Below are 23,232 nucleotides of genomic sequence, written 5' to 3' on the forward strand. Positions count from 1 at the left end.
ATGATCTCGTAATCAAAAGTGTTGAGGAAGACCAAATGTTGAGAGATATTGAAGAAACTTTTGAAACCTTGAAAGGTATTAACATGAAGTTGAATCCGGCCAAGTGCTCATTTGGAATGGAAGAAGGAAAGTTTCTGGGAGTGATTGTCATGGATGCGGGCTTCAAAGCTAACCCAGATAAAGTTCAAGCTATAGCCCGCATGCCTTCCCTATTTTCCCTCAAGGAAGTTCAGACACTAAATGGCCGACTGGTTGCTTTGAATCGTTTTTTGGCAAATCATGCAGCCAAGTCTCATCCTTCCATCTCAACTCTAAGGAATTGCCTCAAGAAAGCACAATTTAAATGGACCGTGGAAGCGGAACAAGCTTTCTTGAAGGTTAAAAAATGTTTGATGGAACTCCCCACGTTAACAGCACCTCACGCGGGAGAACCTTTGACGTTATACCTATCAGCTTCAGACATTGCTATTGGGGCCGTCCTTCTGACATATCGCAAGAATGTTCAAACACCGATCTACTACGTCAGCAGAACACTATCGGATCCAGAAACAAGATATTCCATGCTAGAAAAACTTGTTTTGGCACAGGTCTATGCTGCACGACGTCTCCGCATGTACTTTCAAGGGCACCCCATCCATGTCTTAATTGGATACAAGCTTAAAAACGTTCTCAGCAAGCCAGAACTGTCTGGGCGATTGGCCAAATGGGCCATCGAGCTAGGTGAACACACAATAGAATTCAAACCTAGGCCAGCAATCAAAGGGCAGGTGCTGGCGAACTTCGTGACGGAAGTCCCGCATCACAAGGAAAAAGAATGTTGGATCGAGCAACAACCCCAAGCACCTCCGGAATCAGGACAGATTTGGTCCTTATTTACGGACGAAGCTTTGAGCAGTGAGGGATGTGGCGCAGGCCTCAAGCTAGTCAATCCCGAAGGCCATGAGTTTACATATGCCATAAAGTTGGACTTCAAAAGTACCAACAACGAGGTAGAATATGAAGCTTTCTTGGCGGGCTTACGAATAGCCAAAAAGCTTGGGGTCAAACATTTGGAAGCCAGGGTAGATTCCATGTTAATTGCGGGACAGATCAACGGCACATATGAAGCAAAAAACGATATCATGGCTTCATATGTGTCACAGGAGAAATATCTGATGCTCCAATTCTCTTCTTGCAAAGTCATTCATATAAAGAGAAGCGAGAACAAATCAGTGTATGCTCTCAGTAAATTGGCTTCAACAAACTTTGAACATTTTGCCAAAGACATCCGCATCGAAATATTAGACCGCCCGTCTGTCTCGCAACATCAAGTTTAGTGATCCAAACGGGAGTGGAATCATGGATGACACCCATTATAACATACCTGTCATCCGGAGCACTTTCGGAGGGAAAAACAGCGGTCCGGAAGATAAAGCACAAAGCCTTGAACTATCAAATACTTGACGGTGTTTTATACCGACGTTCCTTCCTCGGACCACTATTACGATGTGTGGATGCCGAGGACACGAACTATTTAATCAGAGAGGTTCACGAAGGCATTTGTGGTCTTCACATTGGCCCGCGCATGGTCGTGGAGAAATTAATGAATGCCGGATACTATTGGCCAGGGATGCACTTGGATGCTGTGAATGAAATCAGAAAGTGCGATTCTTGCCAACGACATGCCCCTAATACGCTACGACCAAAGAACGAGTTAGTTCCAGTCACTTCAGCTTGGCCGTATCAGAAATGGGCAGTAGACATAATGGGACCTTTTCCCGAAGCCCGTGGACATGTTAAATTCTTGATAGTAGCCATTGACTACTTCACAAAGTGGGTGGAGGCTAAACCGGTTGCTTCCATAACAGCAGCAAATGTCAAGAAATTCATGTGGGAATTCATAATATGCCGGTTTGGTCTTCCTATGGAACTCGTTAGTGATAACGGGACACGGTTCGCGGACAGTGGGCTACAAGAATGGTTGAAAGAGTTACACATTTCTCAAATCTTCACCTCAGTAGCTCACCCGCAAGCGAATGGCCAGGTTGAACGAACCAATCGGACCATCATAGTTAGAATTAAGGCCAGACTAGGAACTAAAAGGACAGGTTGGGTCGACGAACTGCCCCATGTGTTATGGGCTTTCCGCACTCAAAGGAATTACAGTAATTTCGAAACCCCCGTTAGTTTAACTTATGGCACAGAGGCCATGATTCCAGCCGAAATCGGGATCCCATCCGCCGGAGTCCTCATGTTCGAGGATAACGATCAGGAACTCCGGATGAACCTTAACCTCCTTGAGGAAAGAAGGGAATTGGCATTGATCCGCGAGCATAATTATAAACGCCAGTTGCAAAAATATTACAACTCGCGGATCCAAAGATGTGAATTCGACGCGGGAGACTTTGTCTTCCGCAGCAATGAAGCCTCAGGGCAAGAGCCACCGGGCAAGTTGGCCCCTACCTGGGAAGGACCTTATAGAATACAGAAAGTTCTATCTAAAGGTGCATACAAACTAGAAAGGTTGGACGGGACGGAGACCCCTAGAACTTGGAATGGGGCCCAACTGAGGAAATGCTACATTTAGAGGGTTTGACTTTTGGCCCTCGTGCCTAACTAGATGTTAAGAACCTTTGTAATTTCGTTTCTTGTAATTTGGCTTATGCCTTAGTTATGAAAACTTTCATTTCAGTCATTTGAGACTTGTATTATCATATAATCCTTTATTCGTACACAAAGAAGATCCTCTGAAAACACTTATATTATAAAAAATAAACAAAGTGTGTCAGATACAATAATAAACCTTCTTCATTTATACAAAAAGGGATTACAAGAGGTAGAGAAGCCTAATTAAAAAGAAAGAAAAAGATCTATCTATGGCGCGACATCTTCGTGTTCTGTATCCTCGCCTCCCGCATCTCCCACATCTTCTGCATCTTCTTCCTCTTCATCAAGCTCAAGAAGAGTCTTTAACTGCTGAATGTTGTCTTTCTTATCAGCAAGCTCGGTTATCTGATCCGTCAAAGAAAATTTCAACGAATCGAAATCTTTTGATTTCTGCTTAAGGATGGCAACAGTGTCTTGACCAGCTAAGACATACTCTTCCGGATGCTTGGTAGTTGAGCCAAACTGGTAACCTTCTTGGAAACCCAGTTGGCGACCAGCTTGTTTAGAAGCATTCAGAAGGATAGCAACACAGTTCCCAAGCTCATTACTAGCCCGAACATCGGTGATGACCTGTTGAAACAATCATACATGAGTAACTCTACAACACTTAGATTATTTGTGATAAGAATAAAATATATACCTTGGGGATGGCTTCCGACAACAGCCATTTTCGATCCGCTTTGGCTTGGACAAGTTCCAACTTATGACCAGCGCATTCCAAAGCCTGCGCACGGTTCTTGGCATTAAGGTCAGGTAGACGCTTGTCCTTAGAAGCTGATTCAGCTTGAAGAGTCTCCATCAACTTGCTTTGTTCATTCATCAATTTGGCTTGTTCGTCCAATTGTTTCTGGAGAACACCCCTCACTTCCTCAGCAGCGGATCGAGCAACCCTCTCCGCCTCCAGGGCCTGGTTAGCTTCCCTAGCTTCGTTGATAGCCCTAAGGGCTTCTTCTTTGGCATCGGAAGCAGAGGCCGCCAGTTCGTCCCATTCCTCATTCATCTCCAGCCAGTCTCTGGTTATTTCATGGGTAGTGGAAATAGAATTTGCCACATAGTAAGAGTGGGAGTTCAGCAATTCCTGGCTGATACTAAGACGACGCCTCTCCTTTTCACCGTGTGGAAGACTCTCCCGCAGAAATTCATAACATACGTCCACGTCACGGAATGTCGAATCCCGACGTAAGGTCCAATTAGGTTGATGCGGGGTAGGGTCTTCCTCTTCAGGAGTAGGAGAAGTTTGGGAAGCATAAGGGAACGTGCTTATACCCCCTTGATCCCTGAAACGGTAAACATTATAAGAGGGTGACACCTTGGAATGATCAGTCGTGTCGACCCCCTTGTCCTTCATAGGAGAATCATCCGCCACAATTACCGGGTCCTTGGCAGTGTTAGGAGGCGGTGGTGGCGGACGAAGAGGTGAGTCTTTCAAACCAGAAATACCTTCGGAAAGGTTATCCAGGTTCACTGAAAAACATTAGCAAAAGGTTAGAAAAATTCTAATACATAGCAGCTTACAAGTAAAAAGATGTTGCATACCTAATGAGGGATCGTTCGCGTCAAGTTGATCCAAGCGAGCTTCCAGGGCGGCAGGATTTGCCTTCTTGGATTTTTTTCTTCTTTAAGGCAATTGTGACTGGATTAACCTTGCTCTTCCCGGCCACTTTAGAAACGTCCGCATCAACGACCGGACGTTTACCCTCAGCAGTAATATTATCAGCTTCCGGACCCTTGGCGTCCGCAGCAGTATCAACGTCATCTTGACCCGCCGCCTGACTAGAAGTGGCTCGTTAACGGGTAAGACCTGCAATTGAGTCCACAGCTTTGTTAACATCAGTCGAATATACTTCTTCACAGATTGATGACTCCTCGCTAGATGAAAAGAATACGCTCATTCCGCTAGAAGTAATGGCAGTTACGGGTCGGGGTTGTAGAATGCCCTCACCTTTGAGTATGGCTTCTGCAACATACTTCTCACCTTTGACATACATTGGTTCGGAGACCAATGGTTCCGGACGAAGGGCGGTAGGGAACGAAAAGTTGTTGCTCGTCCGATCCAAAAAGGGACCATCTTTTGGATAAATTGGACACCGCACCATCATACCCCTTCTTGGTCCAACAAAGTGCTGAAAGCAAAACCCTCACCTACACGAAGCAATTATAGTAGTCAGAAATTACTAGTTTATTAAGAAAAAGATAGAGGTAATCGAAAAACTTACTCTTATCGGTCTTCTCGTAGTATGGTTCCAACTCAGGAAACGGCCACAATCGGCTCATTTTCGCACTCACCATTGCTCCCTCGTGAATGGGACGCAGGGGAGTCGGGGTAGACATCAGTGTCTTAAACCATGAAAGACTTTCATGAGCGGTGGCGGGAACCACGGGCATGGGAGTTTCCGCTTTGCGTTTCGACATCTTGAACGGAATGACGTCCTCGTGAATCCAGAAAACTTTGGCTTCCAGCCATAAAGGCTACGGAGCCACTCCGTGCCCATAGTCCTCTTCTCGATGGAGGCAAAACTATACAATCCATCACGAAAGGTCATTTATAAAAAACGGCAAACATGCCAACAGTTGGTTCTAGGTTGCGAGTTTGGCAACAGAATTTGAAGTGTCGAATCCTCAACATCCCGAAGGGATGGATCTGAGAAAGATGAACCCCATAAGTTGTTAAGACCGATTGGACAACTTTGGTAATCAGAATCCGGAAGTTCCCCGTGGTAAAATGGCCTACGTAAACAGCTATTTTATTCGGAGGAGGACTAGTGGCAATAGAAACACTAGCAGGACGTTCCGGCTTCCACTCCGTCGTCAATCCATATACGTTAACAACATCTTTATAATTTTCTTCTTTAAGGCAGACGACGACATCGTTAATAGTGGGAGTACTTTTCTTTTCTTTAGCCATTTGAAAAACGGAAGAGATGAAGATATCTCAGAAAGAAGAAGAAATCTCAGAGAATGATGAAAAGTCTTGTATGTTTGAGAGAAATCTGAAAGTGATAAAGGTTAAATGGAAACCACAAGGGTTATATCTATACCTATTGCAATTAATGCGATTCATAAAGTGACAGAGGAGAGAGAAACCGCAGACCGCCAGATGGTTGACAGGTCAGGCGGGAAATTCAAGATAATGTGAATAGGCTGTCAACGGCGTTCTCCCCGTCTTGTCAGTTGTCCTCAAAGAGTCTCTCTCTCTGCCACGTCATCATAGTTATCCAAACTTTTAAATATTTCAAAAAAGTTGTAAATTTCAAAAAATATCTTTTAGAGATATTTTCTCCAAACAGTTGAATGTCCGCAAAAGTTAAAAGAGTTTTTTCTCATTAATTATTCAACAAATAATTACAAAAAGAGAAAGGAAAAATTACAAGTTACAAACATCTAGGCCTATTATAAGGATTCGAGGTCGATGGGTCTTCCGGAGTCTTTAACGAAATATCTTCTAAAGAATCGTCCTCAGACTCTTCACCAAGATAGATCTTCAAAAGTTGCAAGCCGTCATCTGCGAAAGCAAATTCCGGAAGCATATCTTGTAAAGGGAAGGTCAAAGTATCATGCTCTTTAACTCGATTTGCACGATCCTGTTTAACATTTACACCATGAAGCGGATTATCTTTAAATGTACGATTGCTCTGAGCATAATTCATCCCTTCATGAAAGCCCGCCACACGCCCAAGTGAAGAAGAAGCAGCCATCAGATTGGCAAAACTGTCATTAAGCTCCTTACTTCCCTTGAAATGGCGGACGACCTGTTGGGGTAGAAACATAAGTTTTCATTATCAAAAATAAGAAATAGACAACAAGCGTCAAAGTATAACTTACAGCATCAACCCCACGAGTAAGGAACCACTGCCGGTCCTTCTCCGCACGTTCTACTCGCATCTGGAGCTCTTTGGATTCCATGATTGCTTTTTCATGAGTTTGAAGGAGAGAGTCATAAGCATTTTGAATCTCGGCCGCACTCTGGTCCTTAAGATCGACCCGCTCCTTCTGCAATTTTAGCTCAGCTTCAAGATCATGGATCCGGGCACCCTGAAGAGCCACTTGATTTTCCAACGCATAATTTGCTTCTTCAGTCCGAACTAAATCGTCCCGGTCCTTTTAAGCCTTTGCCCGATCAGCTTCACGAATGGAATTCTTCCTTTCACAGGCTTCTTTCCATCGGCGGGCAGCGTCAGCATTACGTTCTTGCTCATTCTTAAGGGCATTATCCGCGTCGGCCTGTTTCCACTTAGCAGTTTGGGCAGCAATACGATGCTCCTCGGCTTCTTTCTTAGCAGCTTCAGTGGCTCGCCGAGCTTCTCCCACTTTCCCACCAAGAGTACGCCACTCACTTAAGACCCCCTGGCTACCGGCCAAAGCATTAGCTAGGTGATAAGCTACGTTTGTGTGAAGATCATGGCGAGAAATGTCACGTTGATATGCCATCTCAGCGGGTGGCGTACAGTGTTCAACAAAATCCATACAAGTTCTAGGATGGGAGAACCGTGACCCATTAGTAATGCCCCATGGAGGGACGAACAGTTCATGTTTGTCACCCAGGCCCGTGTCCCCGTAGTAACGGGAACCTGAAGGTTTAAGGCGAGCCGGGGTTGAAAAAGGCTGTTGGGGAGGAGGTCGAGGAGGAGATTCCTCAGTTCTGTAACCCTCACCATTAACAGCAGGACTGTCTTGCTGACCACCAGTACCACCCCCAGCCTAAAAAAGATAGTCAAAACGAGTATCAGTTTCAGACTGGACGTTAGATCCTTCCATAGCGGCAGTTTCAATCGGAGGGGTTGGCACTCTTTCTTCTACCAAAGGTGAGGATGGTTGATCCTCCGTGTTAATATTGCTGGGAAGAGTCGGAGGCTTATCCTCCACATTCTTCTCTGGAGAAGGAGATGGTTGCTGTTCAGTTTGAGGAGTTGGTGTAGGCAACTTCTCAGAAACATCTTCACTAAAGATTAGTGGATCTAAAAAACAAAAGCTATTTTTAGCTACACATATTATGAAAGTATAGTACTTAAAAAGATCAAAATGTACCTTCAACAGTGTCAATATGGTCAGCAAGGCTATATTGTGGCTTCTTAGGACGGTGAATTTTTTGTTTCTTCTTTGATGGCCCCGCCTCAGCATCCGCAGTCGCCGCGCCCGTTTGACTCCTTAGAGCTCTCTTTTTCTCTAGTTCTGCCAATAAAGATGAGACATAGGAATGTTTAAGGTTATCCTCGTCAGAGTCTTCCTCCTCTTCGGAAAAAGGAAAATCAGAAGCATCGCCATCGTCATCGATTGATGATAGAATGGCGACCATCCCGTCGAAAGTAATGGCATTAAGGGGAGGAGGGTTTAAAACATACGCACCTGTTTCAAAGGTAGCATCCGAAATTACAGGTTCAGTTCGAACATTCTTCGGAAAAAGAAATTGAGATTTGGTCTTTTCAAGAATAGGCTGGTCTCCCGCCTCGCAGATACATTTTCGGACACACCCTCTGTCCTCAAAAAGAGCGTTAATCATAGAACTCCGACCTGAAAAGATAGGAGTTTAATTATAAAAACACTCAAGAAAGCAAAGAGACAGTAAAAGGCAACTTACGTTCATTCAAGTCTACGAAAATGGGCTCCATAAATTCCGTTGGCCACAAACGGCTCATGCCTGCCCACACTAGAGCTTCTTCCGGCAAGGCCCGCATAGGTGTTGGCTCCATCGTGAGTACACGATACCATTCTTGACCCTCATGAGCAGCGGTAATAACGTTAGGAAGGGCAGAATTCACTGGGCGGCGAACCATGTTTAACGGTACCAAGTCCTTAGAAATCCAAAAAAACTTATTCCGCCAATCTTTGGATACCTTTTCAACTTCATATCCGATACTTCGATCAGAAAACCCTTGACATGTATACCAACCATTACGGATAGTAAGACGGTAAAAAACTGGAAATCGATCAATGTGTGGCACCATGTCACGTGCTATGCATACAAACTCGTAATGACGAATCCGCATCATAGTACGGGGATGCAGTTGAGATAAGTGGATCCCATAGGCAGTTAGCACTTTATGGAGAAATCTCGTTATGGGTAAACGGAAATTCTCATGAACGAAATAATCAGCATACACAACCATTTTCCCAGGCGGTGGGAAACTGGCTATGGAACCAGGGGAAGGAAACTCCGGCCCCCATTCGGGTGGAATACCATATGTTTCCAATAATTTTTCATATTTTGAATAATCCCACGACACTTCTATTTCGTCAACCTCAGTCTGTACGTTCGACATTACAATGAAATTGAGTAAGATAGAAGAAAGTTATATAAGAGATTCAGAGAAAATTAAGAAGATAATCAGACGAAAAGAGCGATAAAACTTCTAATAGAAAGAGTCTCTCCTTATTTATACCCATCGCAATTAATGCGATGGGATATGAACACTAGAGAGAGAAAATTATCGCCCAACCAATAATTGTCACGTCACGCGGGAAATTCGAAAAAGAGAAAAAGTTGCACAGTCGGGTACAGTGACAGCCGTCAAAAACGTTCCATCATCTGTTCACGCACCTGCGAGTGGTCAACTTGTCCTTTTTTCATGATTATCCATACCAACAGAAGATATTTCCCACCTAACTTCCGAACAATAAAAATTCCCAACATACATTAAGTCCAGAATTTCACCCGCATAAAGACTTCACAAGGAAGAAACATTGGACTGTGGGGACTTATAGAGGTAGGGTACCAAAAAGACCCAAATACCCTTAAGTACTACCCGCAGGTCATAAAGGAACCTCTAATAGGCCACCCGCGGGCATACGGATCACCTGCATATCACGGTAGAGGAGGAACGTCCTCATACCACGCGCGGAAGCATTCCTGCACCCTCAGAAGTCATCCGCAGGACAGGACATCAGTCCGCCCGAACAACCAGGAGGAAGTGCCAGCGGAACAGCTGTTATCAACCAGTGATCACCTAGAAGAATATTCACGATTGTTACTTGAGGAATACGTGACCTACCAGCCAATGAGCAAAGGACACCTGGCCAGGTTGTTATAACCGTGCACATGGCCAGGAGGCAAGCCATCTTATCATTGGGCGACACGTGTCCAGGTTGTTATACCCATGCACATGGGGCGTATAGCTCAACCTATCATAAAAGGACACGTGTCCAGGCGGTTATCGAAGATCTTCTAGAAGAGGACAGCTGGCCCAATCATCTTCCTACATCATTCGGCTATAAATACCTTGTCAAACGGTATGAGGTATTCATTCACGCACTTGCATTCTGACTACACTTAGTCTGTTTACTTCAGTACTTTCTCCATTTACGAACGTTACTGATTCTCACGCCGGAGGGTGGTTACAGGAAGACCCCCCTCTTATTCTTCCTGTGACGAGACTCACGGTGTCTGTTTTGCAGGTTCTGGTCATTGGACTTTGGGAAGTTACACTCATATCTTAGTAATAATTATCGTACTTTACCCCGTGGACTCATTGGATCCAGGACCCATACCAGAGGATCGGATCCGTGTTTCTTCACCGGTACTTAAGGATAGCCCGATACTCCAAACCCGTATGTCTACGTTGGCCTAATTATATGTTTATAGTTAATTTTCATTACTAAGCAATATTCGGTTTATTTACAAGATCAATACAATTCATTTACAAGTTTGACTTTAATTGTATTTTATGTTTAAAATCAATTTTCAGTTAGACGCCTCTTCATATTAATATTCGATTCATTTTCATGCTTATTCCTACATACAACTAGATATAAATCTTATTCCAAACTAAGTCGTTATAGCATGTGAAGATACTTTATTCACTCTATATTTTGTCAACATATCCATCCCGACACATGTGTTTATGTGTATCAACCCCCCCCCCCCCCCCCCGCCCGCCTAGTATTACAAATCGGTTTTCGTACAAAAAATTGAGTCCGACCCCTCATGTGTGAAAATTTATATATATATATATTGAGTCCGACCTTCTAGACGTTTTCGTCCAAGATTCGTTTTATGCTCCGGAATGCCTAGGGACGTTTACTAGTATAAAATATTTATGAATTATGAAGTAACGAATTCTGAGAACATTGATTAACAACAAACAAGGATATATAGTTTCGTGTTAAGCGACAATACATTCATTCATTCGTTTTTATTTTTATTCATTTTGTTTGGGGATAAGGATGTGACGGATCTCTAATCCACAATCTGCAAGAATCAATTCTATCATCGAATTCTCCAATGGATGAATCGAAACCTGATCGATCGTCAGGTACCCATCTTTCTAATTGTGGTTTACTTATTCATTTAGAAAAAAACACATTCCAAATCACAATTACACCCGGTAATCATTTTCATTTCAGACACCCGTTAATTGTTAATTGTTTTCAACTGTTTTGCCTATGGTGCCCACCAAGTGTTTGTGGAAATGCCCAAGTATCAATTAGAACCCATAACATGATTCAAACAAGTATATTTTTAAAACAACTATGAATTGTTTTCTACTTTCTAACCAAATTTTGCTATGTTGCCCACCAAGTGTTTGTGGAAATGCCCGAGTAAGAATCCAAGCCCATAACAGGTTTCAAACAAGGGTATTTCAAGATTTGTGCTGATTGATGAACTTGATACTAAAAAGTTCTTGGTTTTATAATATACGCGTATAATAACCATCATTTCATTTATGTTGATGGAAGTAGGCAGTCCCAGTCATCGCAGAGAGACTCATGGAAGGGGGGAAGATATTGATGTTGACACCCCGATCGGTGAATTTAAAGGTCTTAACATCTTTCATCGCGCTAAGGAAGAGATTGAGGCAATAATTCAGTCTAAAAGAGAATCTGATAAAGATGCTGCATCACCGAAGAAACAAAGTTCACTTGCAGGTACATCTGAAACGAACATCGTCGTCATGTTTTCTTTGATTATATGTGTGCATGTCAAACATCTTATTAACCGTTTTGTTCTTGATGTTGATGGCAACAGATAAGGGCAGTCCCAAACATCGTAAGGAAACTCATGGGAGGGGGGAGGATATCAATATAGACACCCCAATCAGCGAATTTAAAGGTCCTAACGTCTTTGATCGTGCTAAGGAAGAGTTTGCGGCCATTGTTGACATAGTTCAATCGAAAAGGGAGTCTGATCATGCTGCTGCAAAGAAACAAAGTAAAATTGCAGGTACATCATCATCTTGTTTTCTTTGATTATATGCATTGAAGGTTTTTGTTAAAATTAATCCTAATTGCGGTTTGTATGTGAAGTGAGTTACTTGGAGTTTAAGCTGATTTAGTTTTTGATTTATGAGTCTTATCAGTTATGAGTTTAATTTTTAGGTTTAATTCTTTATGTTTATCTAGTATGGTTCAAGATAAATGCGATATTTGTCTTGTAGTTTTAATATTCTTAGTTGTTAGGAATTACAGTCATAGCAGGTTTTTGTTTGAGTCTAGCATAAATAAGTGTTAAATGCTTATTGTTTTTGGTGTGGTTTTTAAAAGCCTCGTGGGTCAGTTCTATCCGATTCGTTCAGAAGGTGGGCTGCGATTACTATGTGTAGTTTCTGATCCAATTGAATGTTCAACAGTTTTCACTCGATTCATCTGTTCCTGAAAAATGGGCAGTTCGGGTCGGTTTGGGTGACGGGTGGGATGAGTTCATGCCAAAATGAGTTCGGGTCAAAAGGATTCTTTTAAAAAACGTCAAATTGCTCGGGTCAAAACAGGTTTAACCCATTTGTAACCGTTTCAAATTAAAATTTTATTAAGGATGGCCCGTTATGACCCGCTGTATAGTTTGAGTTGGCCCATCTTGATCCGTTGTCTAATTTGAGTTGACCAAAATGAACCAATATGTAAACTCTTTCTGCCCAAATTAAACCGTTTTTAGAAGAATATGTTATGGATTGCCACCTCCAGACAAAGATTCTATTAACCATTTTTTCTTAATGTTGATGGCAGCAGGCAGTCCCAGTCACCGTAAGGAGACTCATGGGAGGGGGGAGGATATTGATCCAGACACCCCGGCAAGTGAGTTTAAAGGTCCTAACATCTTTCATCGTGCTAAGGAAGAGATTCAGGCCATTGCTGACACGATTCAGTCAAAAAAAGAATCTGATAAAGATGCTGAAACACCAAAGAAGGATGGATTGCGAGCTTCCATTAGTAAAAAGCTACAGAAAGCTCACAATCGCGATTGAGGTCAGTTAAAAGTTATGATTTATATAGCACGCTCAATGTGCAAATTTGTTTTTTTTTCTTCTTTTTATATTGAAAAATGGTTCAAAGCTGTATGCATGGGAATGAAAAATTCCATGGTTCTCAAAGATTTAAGATAACGATGCTGTTATCATTGCATGCATTCTTTAATAGCTACAAGCCTAGTAATTGTACAGGATAAGAAAAGGCCAAGTTTTGAAGAGAGGAAAACAAAATTCTAGAACAAGATTAGATGATATTAAAAGCAAAGAGATCATACCGCAGGGTTAGGCATTGGCTATTACGGTCTGTTGATACAAGTGCGGAGTTTTGCTTCAGTCCGGAATATGAATTTTTTTAGCTCTCAAAAACTGCAATCACTTTCAAGTGGACCTACAGATTCATGAGGAGTAAGAATGCATGTATCTCTGGTTCAGTTGTACTTCAACATTTCTTGAACTATGTTCTTTTCATTACTGGTAATTCTGTGTTTTTTAATGCTTTATGGATGCTTAAACATCTTTTCTTGGGCATAAAGTGTAGTTGCTTTTGTTATGTTCTTAGCATGCATTCTTGGATTGAACATAGATGCTTTTCTGTGTATGCTTCATGTTTCATATTTAAGGTTTCTAGTTTCTGTTGAAGGAACCAAACTAACCATTTTTTTCTGTTGAAGGAACCAAACTAACCATTTTTAACTTGTCTGCATTGTGTGTGCACTTTGCCGGTCATTTTTAACTAGAAAGTTTGGTGCCGCAAGTGCTGTACTGGGCCACTTTGTGGGCCTGTGGCACCAAACTGGTCCATAAAGTTTGTTTTTGTTTCTTTAGTTCAGCCATCGCAACGAATGTAACGAAAACGAGCGAACGGCAAATTTTTTTGTGTTTTTAGTTTCGGGATTGACAACGATCGGCTTTTACCAACGCTTGTGTTTTACCGACTGACGTCACCCTATTGGTCCACCTTTTTTGTTTTATATTTGGTTTAATTCCGGTACAATAACACACGTTACCGAAACCGACCAAATTTGTGTCGACTTACCGGCCTAATGCTTGGGGCCGATAACACTTTGGTTTTACCACTGTCCGAGGTTCACTAACCTGTCTGGCGGAACGCATCGGGTAAAATACTAGTTTTAGTTTTAGTATATTTTTCTGATTTTTTTACCAATCTTAAATCTTATAAATATTCAACTTTTTTCCCTTTAGCAAATACCATTTTTCAACCAATCATAAAACTCAATTTAATCACCATCCTCAACCAATTACAATATTAAACATCATCAATCTTAACTGGATTGGATTAAACGATTCATCCAAATAACACACAAATAACACAAGTAAATGTACAATAAGTTTAGGGTTGCAAAAACGCCTGAGCTTGAAGGCATACACGAAACCCGAATCATATGGGGTGGTACCCTCTAAACCCGACGCCAATTGAATTAGTTTCAAAATTTTTCACTCGTATATGACGTGTACGGGGTTAGGTGATACACAACATGTTACATATCAATTTGGTAATCAAGTGTGTGATCGATAACGAGGAAGAAGTACAGAGAAGAAGAAAACTTTAGTCTCAAATCATTGATTCCTTTGTCATTCACGACTTCTCTATATCTATACTAATCTATTACAAACATAACCCTACACTATTGAATATTTATACTTTAGTCCCTCTACTATTTACTACCTAACATAACTTGATTACACAAAATAACATGCCTAGAAAATTTTATTTTTCAATTTTAATTTCTTTTAGCCCTCGTGTATCAATACTTCACTTTGAAAGATTCGTTATATAGAAAATTAAAATTTCTTTTTTAATATGTATTTGATAGTATTATCTAATATATTATATATTATTATGCTATGATCTATATGCATGTAATTATATAAAAAATTATAATAATATTTTAAACAAATATCATAAAAAACATACTTTCATTTTTTTCTTGCAAAAGTTCCTACATTTTTTTGTTGTATGTAAAAGTTCTTGTACTTGTGATTATTTTGGAAAAAAAAACATAAAAATGACATATGATAACGGTTGCCCATTACAACTCCTTTGTCATATATTGTAATTTTAACCCTTCATATTATTTGAATGAATAATAATTAATATGCAGGTTTTATCTCACCGCATCGTCATGCTTTTACACAAATGTTTGCTTATAGGTATATCTTAGTGTGATGGATTTAGCCGGTAGCGAATTTAGATAATTCGTTGACTGTTAAATAAAAAAATCATTTGAAAGAATAATTGAAACATAACATACATAGGGTTGCCCGGTAGTGTAAAATGTGTCCCATACAGTTGAAAAGGAGGGAAAACGTACACATCAAAACCCTAGAAATCAAAAGAGGGCAATTAAAAGAAGAAGAAGAAGAAGAGACTAATTACTAGTAATTATTGTTAGTTAATGTAAAACCCCTCTTTGTTCATCCATCCAACAGCATACGATAATGTCGAGGCTACTTCGAAACGTATCGATTATAAAACGCTATGTATCTTATTTTGAGGTCATCTCTTTCTCTCATGTAATTTTAGGCTTTGCATATATTAATTATTAGGTTAAATCTTTTAATTGGTGTACAGGCTTCCAACAATTCTTTATTGGGATCATCATCAACTCAGATTAGCAGTTTCTCTACTAAAGGTATATATTATATATACTTGATGGACAATGATTTTGTTTGCTACATTTTTTACTTCTAAGTTATAGTGCTGAATCTTTATGAGCAACTACTGACTGGTGTTCTGTTTTAACTTTACCATACAAATATAAAGCTGTGCACTTGTTCTTAGATATACAATGATGTATATAATAATAATATGATTAAAAGATGGATATGATAATAAAGTTTTCATATATTTCATCTATCAATAAACTCACTCTTGTTTTCATCTATACATGACCATTTAACTAGGAGTGTAAATGAGCCGAGCTCGAGCTCGACTCGTTTCGAGCCTTGTTTTTAAATCTCAAGCTTGGATTGTAAGTGATTTCTGAAGCTCGAGCTCGATTCGTTTATTATTTATTAATTAATTTGTATGTATTTGTAATTATCTTTTTTTATATTTTTTGTTTTTAATTTGGTATATAACATGATATAGATTATTTAGTTATTGTTATCATAATTTTGTATTTAAAAAGGTTATTAAATAAATATGTAATATATGAATTTGATAAAAGTTATATAATTCATGGGCTTGTTTAGGCTTGCAAGCCGGCTCGAGCTCAATAAATGAAACTCATGCTTGGGATTTTTAATGCTCGGTTTGTTTTGAGCTTTTTAGAGCCAATTTCGAGTCTCTCGCAGGTGGCTTGGCTTGTTTACAGTTCAGACTCCTACATATAACCAAATAATTTAAGCCAATGCAGAATATTTCACTTAGGTGCTAGTTATTTAAGTATTATAAATAATGTCTTTCAAACATTTTAGTTAAATTGGTAATGAGCTTATCAGTATGTTCAAATTTTAGGTAAAAGGAGATCAAAATCTGATGGCAGCGATTCAGGTGAAGAGAATATGTCTAAAAAAGATCTGGCTCTAAAGCAAGCAATCGATCAAATAAATACGTCTCATGGGAAAGGTTCTATCATGTTTCTTGGTCAATGTGCTTCTCCTAGACAAGTCCCAGTAGTATCTACAGGATCGTTTTCATTAGATATTGCACTAGGAGTTGGCGGCTTTCCAAAGGTATTTGGTTGTATATTTGCATATAATTTGTGTTATAATCAACTGAAAACTTATATTTCAGGGCCGTGTAGTGGAGATATACGGTCCAGAAGCTTCTGGGAAAACAACGCTTGCGCTGCATGTAATTGCAGAAGCGCAAAAACAAGGAGGTTAGTATCTACTTTGAAGTCAAATCATGTGTTTGAATGATGGTTTTTTTACAAATAGATAATGTTATTACTGATGTCTTTTGTAGGCTATTGTGTGTTTGTTGATGCTGAACATGCTCTTGATCCATCGTTAGCTGAAGCTATAGGTGTGAACACTCGTGATTTGCTTTTATCACAACCAGATTGTGGTGAACAAGCTTTGAGTCTTGTAGACACAATTATCAGAAGCGGTTCGGTTGATGTCGTTGTTGTTGATAGTGTAAGTAAGGTTTCTATTAATAATTTGTTACAGTCATTGGTCACATATTCAGCAGTCAATGCCTTACATTTGTTTTTTCTTAACAAATTCTGTTTTTTTTTTTGCTTATGGTTTTTGTATTATAATTTACTGTTAGGTTGCTGCCCTTGTGCCTAAAAGTGAATTAGATGGCGAAATGGGCGATGCACACATGGCCATGCAAGCAAGACTTATGAGCCAAGCGCTTCGTAAGCTGAGCCATTCATTATCGATGTCACAGACTATTTTGATCTTCATAAATCAGGTCAAAGATATTATCTTTATCGTATTATCCAAGTTTCTTTCTCTAATGAGTTAATTTTATACGCTATCTTCCTAACTTAACTTTGGGCTTTAATAATATTTTTCTTGCATGCTATTCAGGTAAGGTCAAAGCTAGCTACTTTTGGATTTGGTGCACCTTCTGAAGTCACATGTGGTGGAAATGCTTTGAAGTTTTATGCTTCGATCCGTTTAAATATCAGGAGAATAGGACTTGTGAAGAAGGGTGAAGAGGTTCCACTTATACCGAGTTTGAATATTGCAGATTTTGTGTTTTATTTGTTGTTTAGTCATTACATTATTTATCGTCTTACAGACACTCGGAAGTCAAGTTTTAGTCAAAATAATGAAAAACAAGCTTGCTCCACCGTACAAAACTGCACAATTTGAAATGGAATTTGGAAAGGGAATATGTCGGGAATCTGAGCTTATAGAGTTGGGCATAAAACACAAATTCATAATGAAAGCGGGAGGTGCATATTATAGCATGGGAGAAAAGAAGTTTTGTGGCAAAGATGCTGTAAAACGTTACTTAGCTGAGAACCTAACCGAGCGTGAGGAACTAGAGACCAAGTTAAGGGAAAAGCTTGTTGATGAACCAAAAAAGGTTGATGAGGCAACGGATACTGAAGACATTATTGCCGTTGATTCAACCGAAGAAGAGGTAACTGCAGTTGAAGCCTGAAAAGGAAATTACCAGTTTGACCTTCTATTGGATTGTTCTCCCTTAATTTTGAGACGAAATGTGATTAAATTTGGCATTAGTATTTAGAGAGGGATGGTGTATCTTATTGGGTAAGGGGAAAATGCTTTGAAGGTGGCTTTTTGATTTATGAAAACTTTTGGGCCAAAATGCATCCAATTCCGGCATGTAAGTATCTACTTTTTTATTAGTGTAATGTATCGTGAATATCGAAGTTTTTGAATGAAAAAATGCTTCAGTGTAAGGCGGTAGGTAAAATATATCATGTGATTTGAGAAGTCTGAAAGTACAAAAGCTTTGCATCACCATTTAAATGAAGGTCATAGAATTGGTTGTTAAATTTTAGAGAGCTTATTTATCCACTTGTATATCTCAAAATATAAAGCTACTGGCTTGTTTGTCAGCTGAATTTAAAGTGTAACCACAAAAATATGCTTGAATTCAGTTGGATCATTCGACCTGTTTGGGTTTATTCAAAAACAAACGTGGTTTGTTCACCTGTATTTTACACTAAGTTTTATTTGTGAGTCTTGTATTTTTGTTATTTACTGGATACGCTTGTTTGTTACATTAATATTTCCAACTTAGGATATTTTCATTTGATAATTTTTGTTAAATACCGTTGACACTTTGCATGTGAAAGCTTAACTTATTAAATATTGCAGTATACCATAAAAACTGACATGTTCTTTCAATTAAAACAACACCGGCATATTTTGCAGTAATTACTTTAACTTTAGTCACATCGCAAAGTAAACTAATGATCATTGATTTTTCTCTTGGAATTTTAGTAGCTGATTAGGAATTGTGTCACTTTCTCTTTTAAGTTTTAAGAGACGTTTTTTCTTTTGCTAGGTTTGATTTGTGATTAAAGATAATGAAGAAACTCTAGTAATGATTATATATAGAATAACATGGGGTAGAATTCTAAATGATGTCTAGATGTTAGAAAATTAAGAGATTCAATCAAATCATGATTTAAGTGCATTATTCACCGAGTTCGGTGATGGAATCTCAAATTTTTAATTTGACACGGCATCCTTAATTGTTCATTGTGTGTAAATGTCACCTTGTAGGATCTATTCGTGCCAAAATGATTTTCGGTTCATCATAGATGATATTTAACGGCATCGGTAAAGATGATTGAGAATTTCATCCCTTGCATGCTAATGTTCAATGTCCGACAATGATATCATAACTTCATTGTTATCCAAAACTACTTGACATATCAATTTTTACCATACAAAGTGTTCAACTACAAGATCGTCTATGGCTTTTGACCTTTTGTTCTACAAAGATTCGTGCGGTTGGGTTCGGGCCTATAATATAGACTCCGGCTAATTGAGTTGGGCAAACCCGATATGTATCCACACATTATATGATGTTTTATAATATTGAACATATAACTCGTAAGTTTTGCAAAGAGCTCTTAGATATCCTAATTCATGAAAAATCTCGTTCATCTCTACTTACATTAGTTTCATTAATTTAAAGATTTTCTGAATGTAAAAACGTAAAAAGTATGCGTTTAAATTATAAAATATCAGAATAAACTATTAACGTTTTAATAATACAATCCGTGGCACACCGTCAGCGCTTAAATTATGCTGCATGATGCAGGTTTAGATCCCATTCATGTGTTTTTGTACTTTCATAATATTTTATTATAATTAATTAATATTTTATATTATTAAAAAAGTTATTTTATATTTTCTTTTCCCCTGTTTATCTTTTAGTGGCGTGGGGCATCAATAAATATTAAATATTAACCAACCTTTTATTGTGTTCAAACCTCAAAGTTCACATGGCTAGACTTTGTTGCTATGTGCAAAATCAAAGTCATGCTTGGTTTGATTATGTCTGTTTGTTTATAGAAAAACGAGTAATAAAATAACTTTTTCATTTTCATTTTTTTTTGTGAAAGACCAACCATTATTATTATTATTATTATTATTATTATTATTATTATTATTATTATTGTGCTTTACAAATGATAATATAATATAATCTGAGAATATAAAAGATTGTATGCCTGATAAAAACCGTTAACTAATTAAAACTGATAAAAAGACTGTATATATATGCTTGATAATAAAACATTAAAATTTATATATTACTTAACGTTTTTCCAATCTATATACGCACTTGATTTATAATTGTATCATTATATATATATATATCATCTAAGACGTCGTGTTGTATAGCACACTAGCACAGCAAAATATAATACGTTCTTAGATGCTTCACGTAATATTCGTGTCACGGTGATCGAGTACTTAACTATTTATAACTTAGGATACCTTTTATTTTAATAATATCTAATACGATCAAATCATATTAGAAAAGTTTTAAATTGTAATTCTATATCCACAAATAAAAATAAAAATAAATATAAAAACAACAACGGCATGAACAAACCAACTTCTCCGGCAACTTTTACGATCACTTCTACCGTCTCCGGTTCAGCATATCGTTGTACCTAACAAGCGACTCCAGCCGCTGTAACTTCAGCTGCTGCTTAAACCTGGTGATGAAGTCATCAGCCTTCGCATCCACTTCTTCGTCCACGTCATCGTTCCGAGTCACTGAATCTGAATGTGAATATTGTTGATGGTGTTTGTTTGAAGCAATGAAGATGGTGGCGATTATGAAGTTGGTAACAAAGAAGACAACAGTGGGGGTAAACCATGCACACATGGATTGCCACATCATCATCATTTCCGCCATTGTTTGATATTATTAATTGGAAACGGAGATATATATGGTTTGCAAAATACAGGGGGGCCTGTACGTTAATATATAGTGCTTCACAAAATAAATTCACGAATTTATTTTAACAATTTTTAAATATATACATATTATAGATATAAACTTAAGATACTTATTTATTTTGTTTGTCGTTTTAGGTCTGAACGGAGTGAGTGCTTAGAGAAAACATCATGTGCGGGATTATTCATTTTAAACCTTTTGCTTTAGCTTTAGAATACTGTTAATCATGTTGCTTTTGATAAACCTTAAAACGTGATTATTCAGTTTTCAACTATTCAGGTACATAAATGAAATATATTCATCTGAATATATATATATATACTAGGTTAGAACCTGTGTGATACACGTGTTAATTTAGAATATATAATTAAAAAAAAAAACAAAACAAAAACACATGTAGTACACAGCGTAATAATAAAATAAAAACGATAAAAAATAATAATATAAACAATTAGAAACATTTTTGTTAATGTAATAAAACTACCGATAGGATGCACGTAATAGACATTAGTGTTTTGTATTAGTTAACAAACGTTATAAAACTTTAAAACTTTCTATTAGTAAACTTTTATGGAGACTAAATCTTAAAATTGTCTAATTCTTTAATTGTTCTTTATCGAAACTAAATCTGAAAAATCAACAAAACCCATGTAAAAAAAGACACAAAGAGGTCCTAAATTCTGAAAATATGTTTTGAACAAATAACTTGTAAAAGGTTAAATTAATAAATAAATACTCATTTATTTTAAAAAAACTATTTAGAAACAAAATAATAATAATAATAATAATAATAATAATAATAATAATAATAATAATAAATACTCACTTTAATAAATATCTCCTTGATTTTAACACATGATTGCCCGAGCTCGGGAACAGAATTTCGAAAAAACTGGTAGACCACATGAGCCTTAAAAGATCAATGATTGAAGTAAGACCATAATATTTGACATCAAATGCTGGAAATTAATTTGCATATAATTATTCTTTAATAATGTAAAATGCATGCATGAAATTAAAAGAATGCCACAAGCGACTACAATGCACATCATTATATATTCCAAAATCAAAACCCAACTGATTATCCAAGAAAGACTGAAGAATTACAAAATAATAATGATGTAAGCATTAAAAGTTTTACAATATGAATAGGTATCTGATGCGCGTTGTGCTGCGTGTGATGTTGCGGTTAAAATATAAGAGATTGGATATTCAGCTTTTGCATAAGATCGTGTTTTAAATTTATAAATGTGATTTCTACTAAGACTAAACACACACAACATAGGCAAGCATACCTATCGTATATGTAGAATAGTATTGGTAAGAACCAAGTATCGATTCGTGGACACAAATGTTTCCAATAATAAATCTTCGTCTTACTTTAATCGAAAGGCTTTCGATTTTAATCATTTTGAGGTTGATTTTTACACTTTTATAATATATATCTATATATAATATGTGACAAGAAGAGAAATTCTAATTGAGTAATTCAATTATATAAAGGTTTACCATCGAACATCAAGAATCCACTCCATTATTCCCTGGTGATTATTAAATAAACATTTAATAAACTTGTCCTAATAATATATGATAGACTATGTTCCTCATTTTTGAGTGAACATATTCTATGACATAATGGTAAATAGTATGCACATTTTCAAGTCCATCCTATGCTTAATAGCATACTACCCCGAGAATGGTAAATAGTTGACAAGGAGTTTGGTATAGTAGAAAGATTAGGATTGACTTCGATTTCTAAAATACCAATCCTAACAACTTCAAGTGATTGCAGTTAACTCACACAACCTCCCTTTGGTTAATTTAATTAGATTATAATTACGCATTCCATTGACATATGATTCTTTGACTAGCACGATAACCTAAGCAATCGTGTTAACAATGTTATTTTAGAATTATCAAAACTAGATAAATAGATCATAGTTTATATCTCATCATTTCTAAGTACAACATAAGGATCCATGTTTTATCTTGAATAAAGTATCAAAGTATTCTTTTTACCATTTTTAGTTTCCAAGAACATGAATTACCATGAATGATTATAAATCATCAACCTTGATGTATTGAATTTAAGTGACAAAACATTTCTACATCAATAGATAATTGAAAAATAACCATGTACTATACCGAAACTAAACCACGTGTTTCACATAATCATCAAGTAGAACAAAGCTTCTTCATAGATAATATATGGTAATAGGAGTTTAGCTCATAATGAGCATTGTTATGAACATAAGAAGAGATGATAACAAACACATGATTAAACTTAGAACAATCTAACCAAATGTGGATCAGTCTCCTCTCTTGATGATGGATTATGATGGTGTTGATGATGATAACCTCCAAGCCTTCAAACTCCTTACAAGATCTTCAATATGAGGGTTAGTGGGTGTTTTTATAAGTGAAAACCAATTAGAATTCTTCTTCAAGCACACTTCACAAATGCCACAAGAGCCTCTATTTATAGGCTGTCTGGAGGTAGAAGCATGGCCCCGTGTCCACGTGTCCCGGTTG

At 37.8% G+C, this 23,232-nt stretch overlaps 2 protein-coding genes across 3 annotated transcripts; both read left to right on the forward strand.

Annotated features, from left to right (window-relative positions):
• The first annotated feature begins 10,775 nt into the window (after positions 1–10,775).
• LOC143536728 (uncharacterized) lies at positions 10,776–13,461 on the forward strand. Of its 2 annotated transcripts, none has more exons than XM_077030656.1 (5): positions 10,776–10,892; positions 11,320–11,505; positions 11,606–11,800; positions 12,580–12,819; positions 13,014–13,461. In XM_077030656.1, exons 1-4 carry the CDS (start codon positions 10,862–10,864, stop codon positions 12,816–12,818), a joined length of 651 nt encoding a protein of 216 aa, XP_076886771.1. In that variant the 5' UTR covers positions 10,776–10,861; the 3' UTR covers position 12,819; positions 13,014–13,461. The 2 variants fall into 2 exon arrangements, with proteins under 2 accessions (XP_076886771.1, XP_076886772.1); XM_077030657.1 differs by having other exon boundaries at positions 10,782–10,892; positions 11,317–11,505; positions 12,583–12,819.
• A 1,820-nt stretch (positions 13,462–15,281) lies between these two features.
• Positions 15,282–18,193, forward strand: LOC143536740 (DNA repair protein recA homolog 3, mitochondrial-like). Its single transcript, XM_077030662.1, has 8 exons — positions 15,282–15,356; positions 15,415–15,475; positions 16,303–16,520; positions 16,582–16,669; positions 16,756–16,928; positions 17,065–17,211; positions 17,331–17,462; positions 17,545–18,193. Exons 1-8 carry the CDS (start codon positions 15,282–15,284, stop codon positions 17,911–17,913), a joined length of 1,263 nt encoding a protein of 420 aa, XP_076886777.1. The 3' UTR covers positions 17,914–18,193.
• The last annotated feature ends 5,039 nt before the right edge of the window (positions 18,194–23,232 follow it).

This window comes from Bidens hawaiensis, unplaced genomic scaffold (assembly GCF_021521415.1).
Source record: "Bidens hawaiensis isolate Kalapana, Puna unplaced genomic scaffold, B.hawaiensis_p1.1 tig00010900_1, whole genome shotgun sequence".
Lineage (NCBI taxonomy): Eukaryota > Viridiplantae > Streptophyta > Magnoliopsida > Asterales > Asteraceae > Bidens > Bidens hawaiensis.

What these genes read in the sequence shown, in the direction of transcription:
- LOC143536728 (XM_077030656.1), top strand. Translation starts at nt 10,862, where the DNA reads ATGGATGAATCGAAACCTGATCGATCGTCAG. An exon ending in GAAACAAAGTTCACTTGCAG is followed by an intron (nt 11,506 to 11,605) that starts GTACATCTGAAA and finishes TGATGGCAACAG; the next exon opens with ATAAGGGCAGTCCCAAACAT. An exon ending in GAAACAAAGTAAAATTGCAG is followed by an intron (nt 11,801 to 12,579) that starts GTACATCATCAT and finishes TGTTGATGGCAG; the next exon opens with CAGGCAGTCCCAGTCACCGT.
- LOC143536740 (XM_077030662.1), top strand. Translation starts at nt 15,282, where the DNA reads ATGTCGAGGCTACTTCGAAACGTATCGATTATAAAACGCTATGTATCT. An exon ending in TAGCAGTTTCTCTACTAAAG is followed by an intron (nt 15,476 to 16,302) that starts GTATATATTATA and finishes TTCAAATTTTAG; the next exon opens with GTAAAAGGAGATCAAAATCT. An exon ending in AGAAGCGCAAAAACAAGGAG is followed by an intron (nt 16,670 to 16,755) that starts GTTAGTATCTAC and finishes TGTCTTTTGTAG; the next exon opens with GCTATTGTGTGTTTGTTGAT.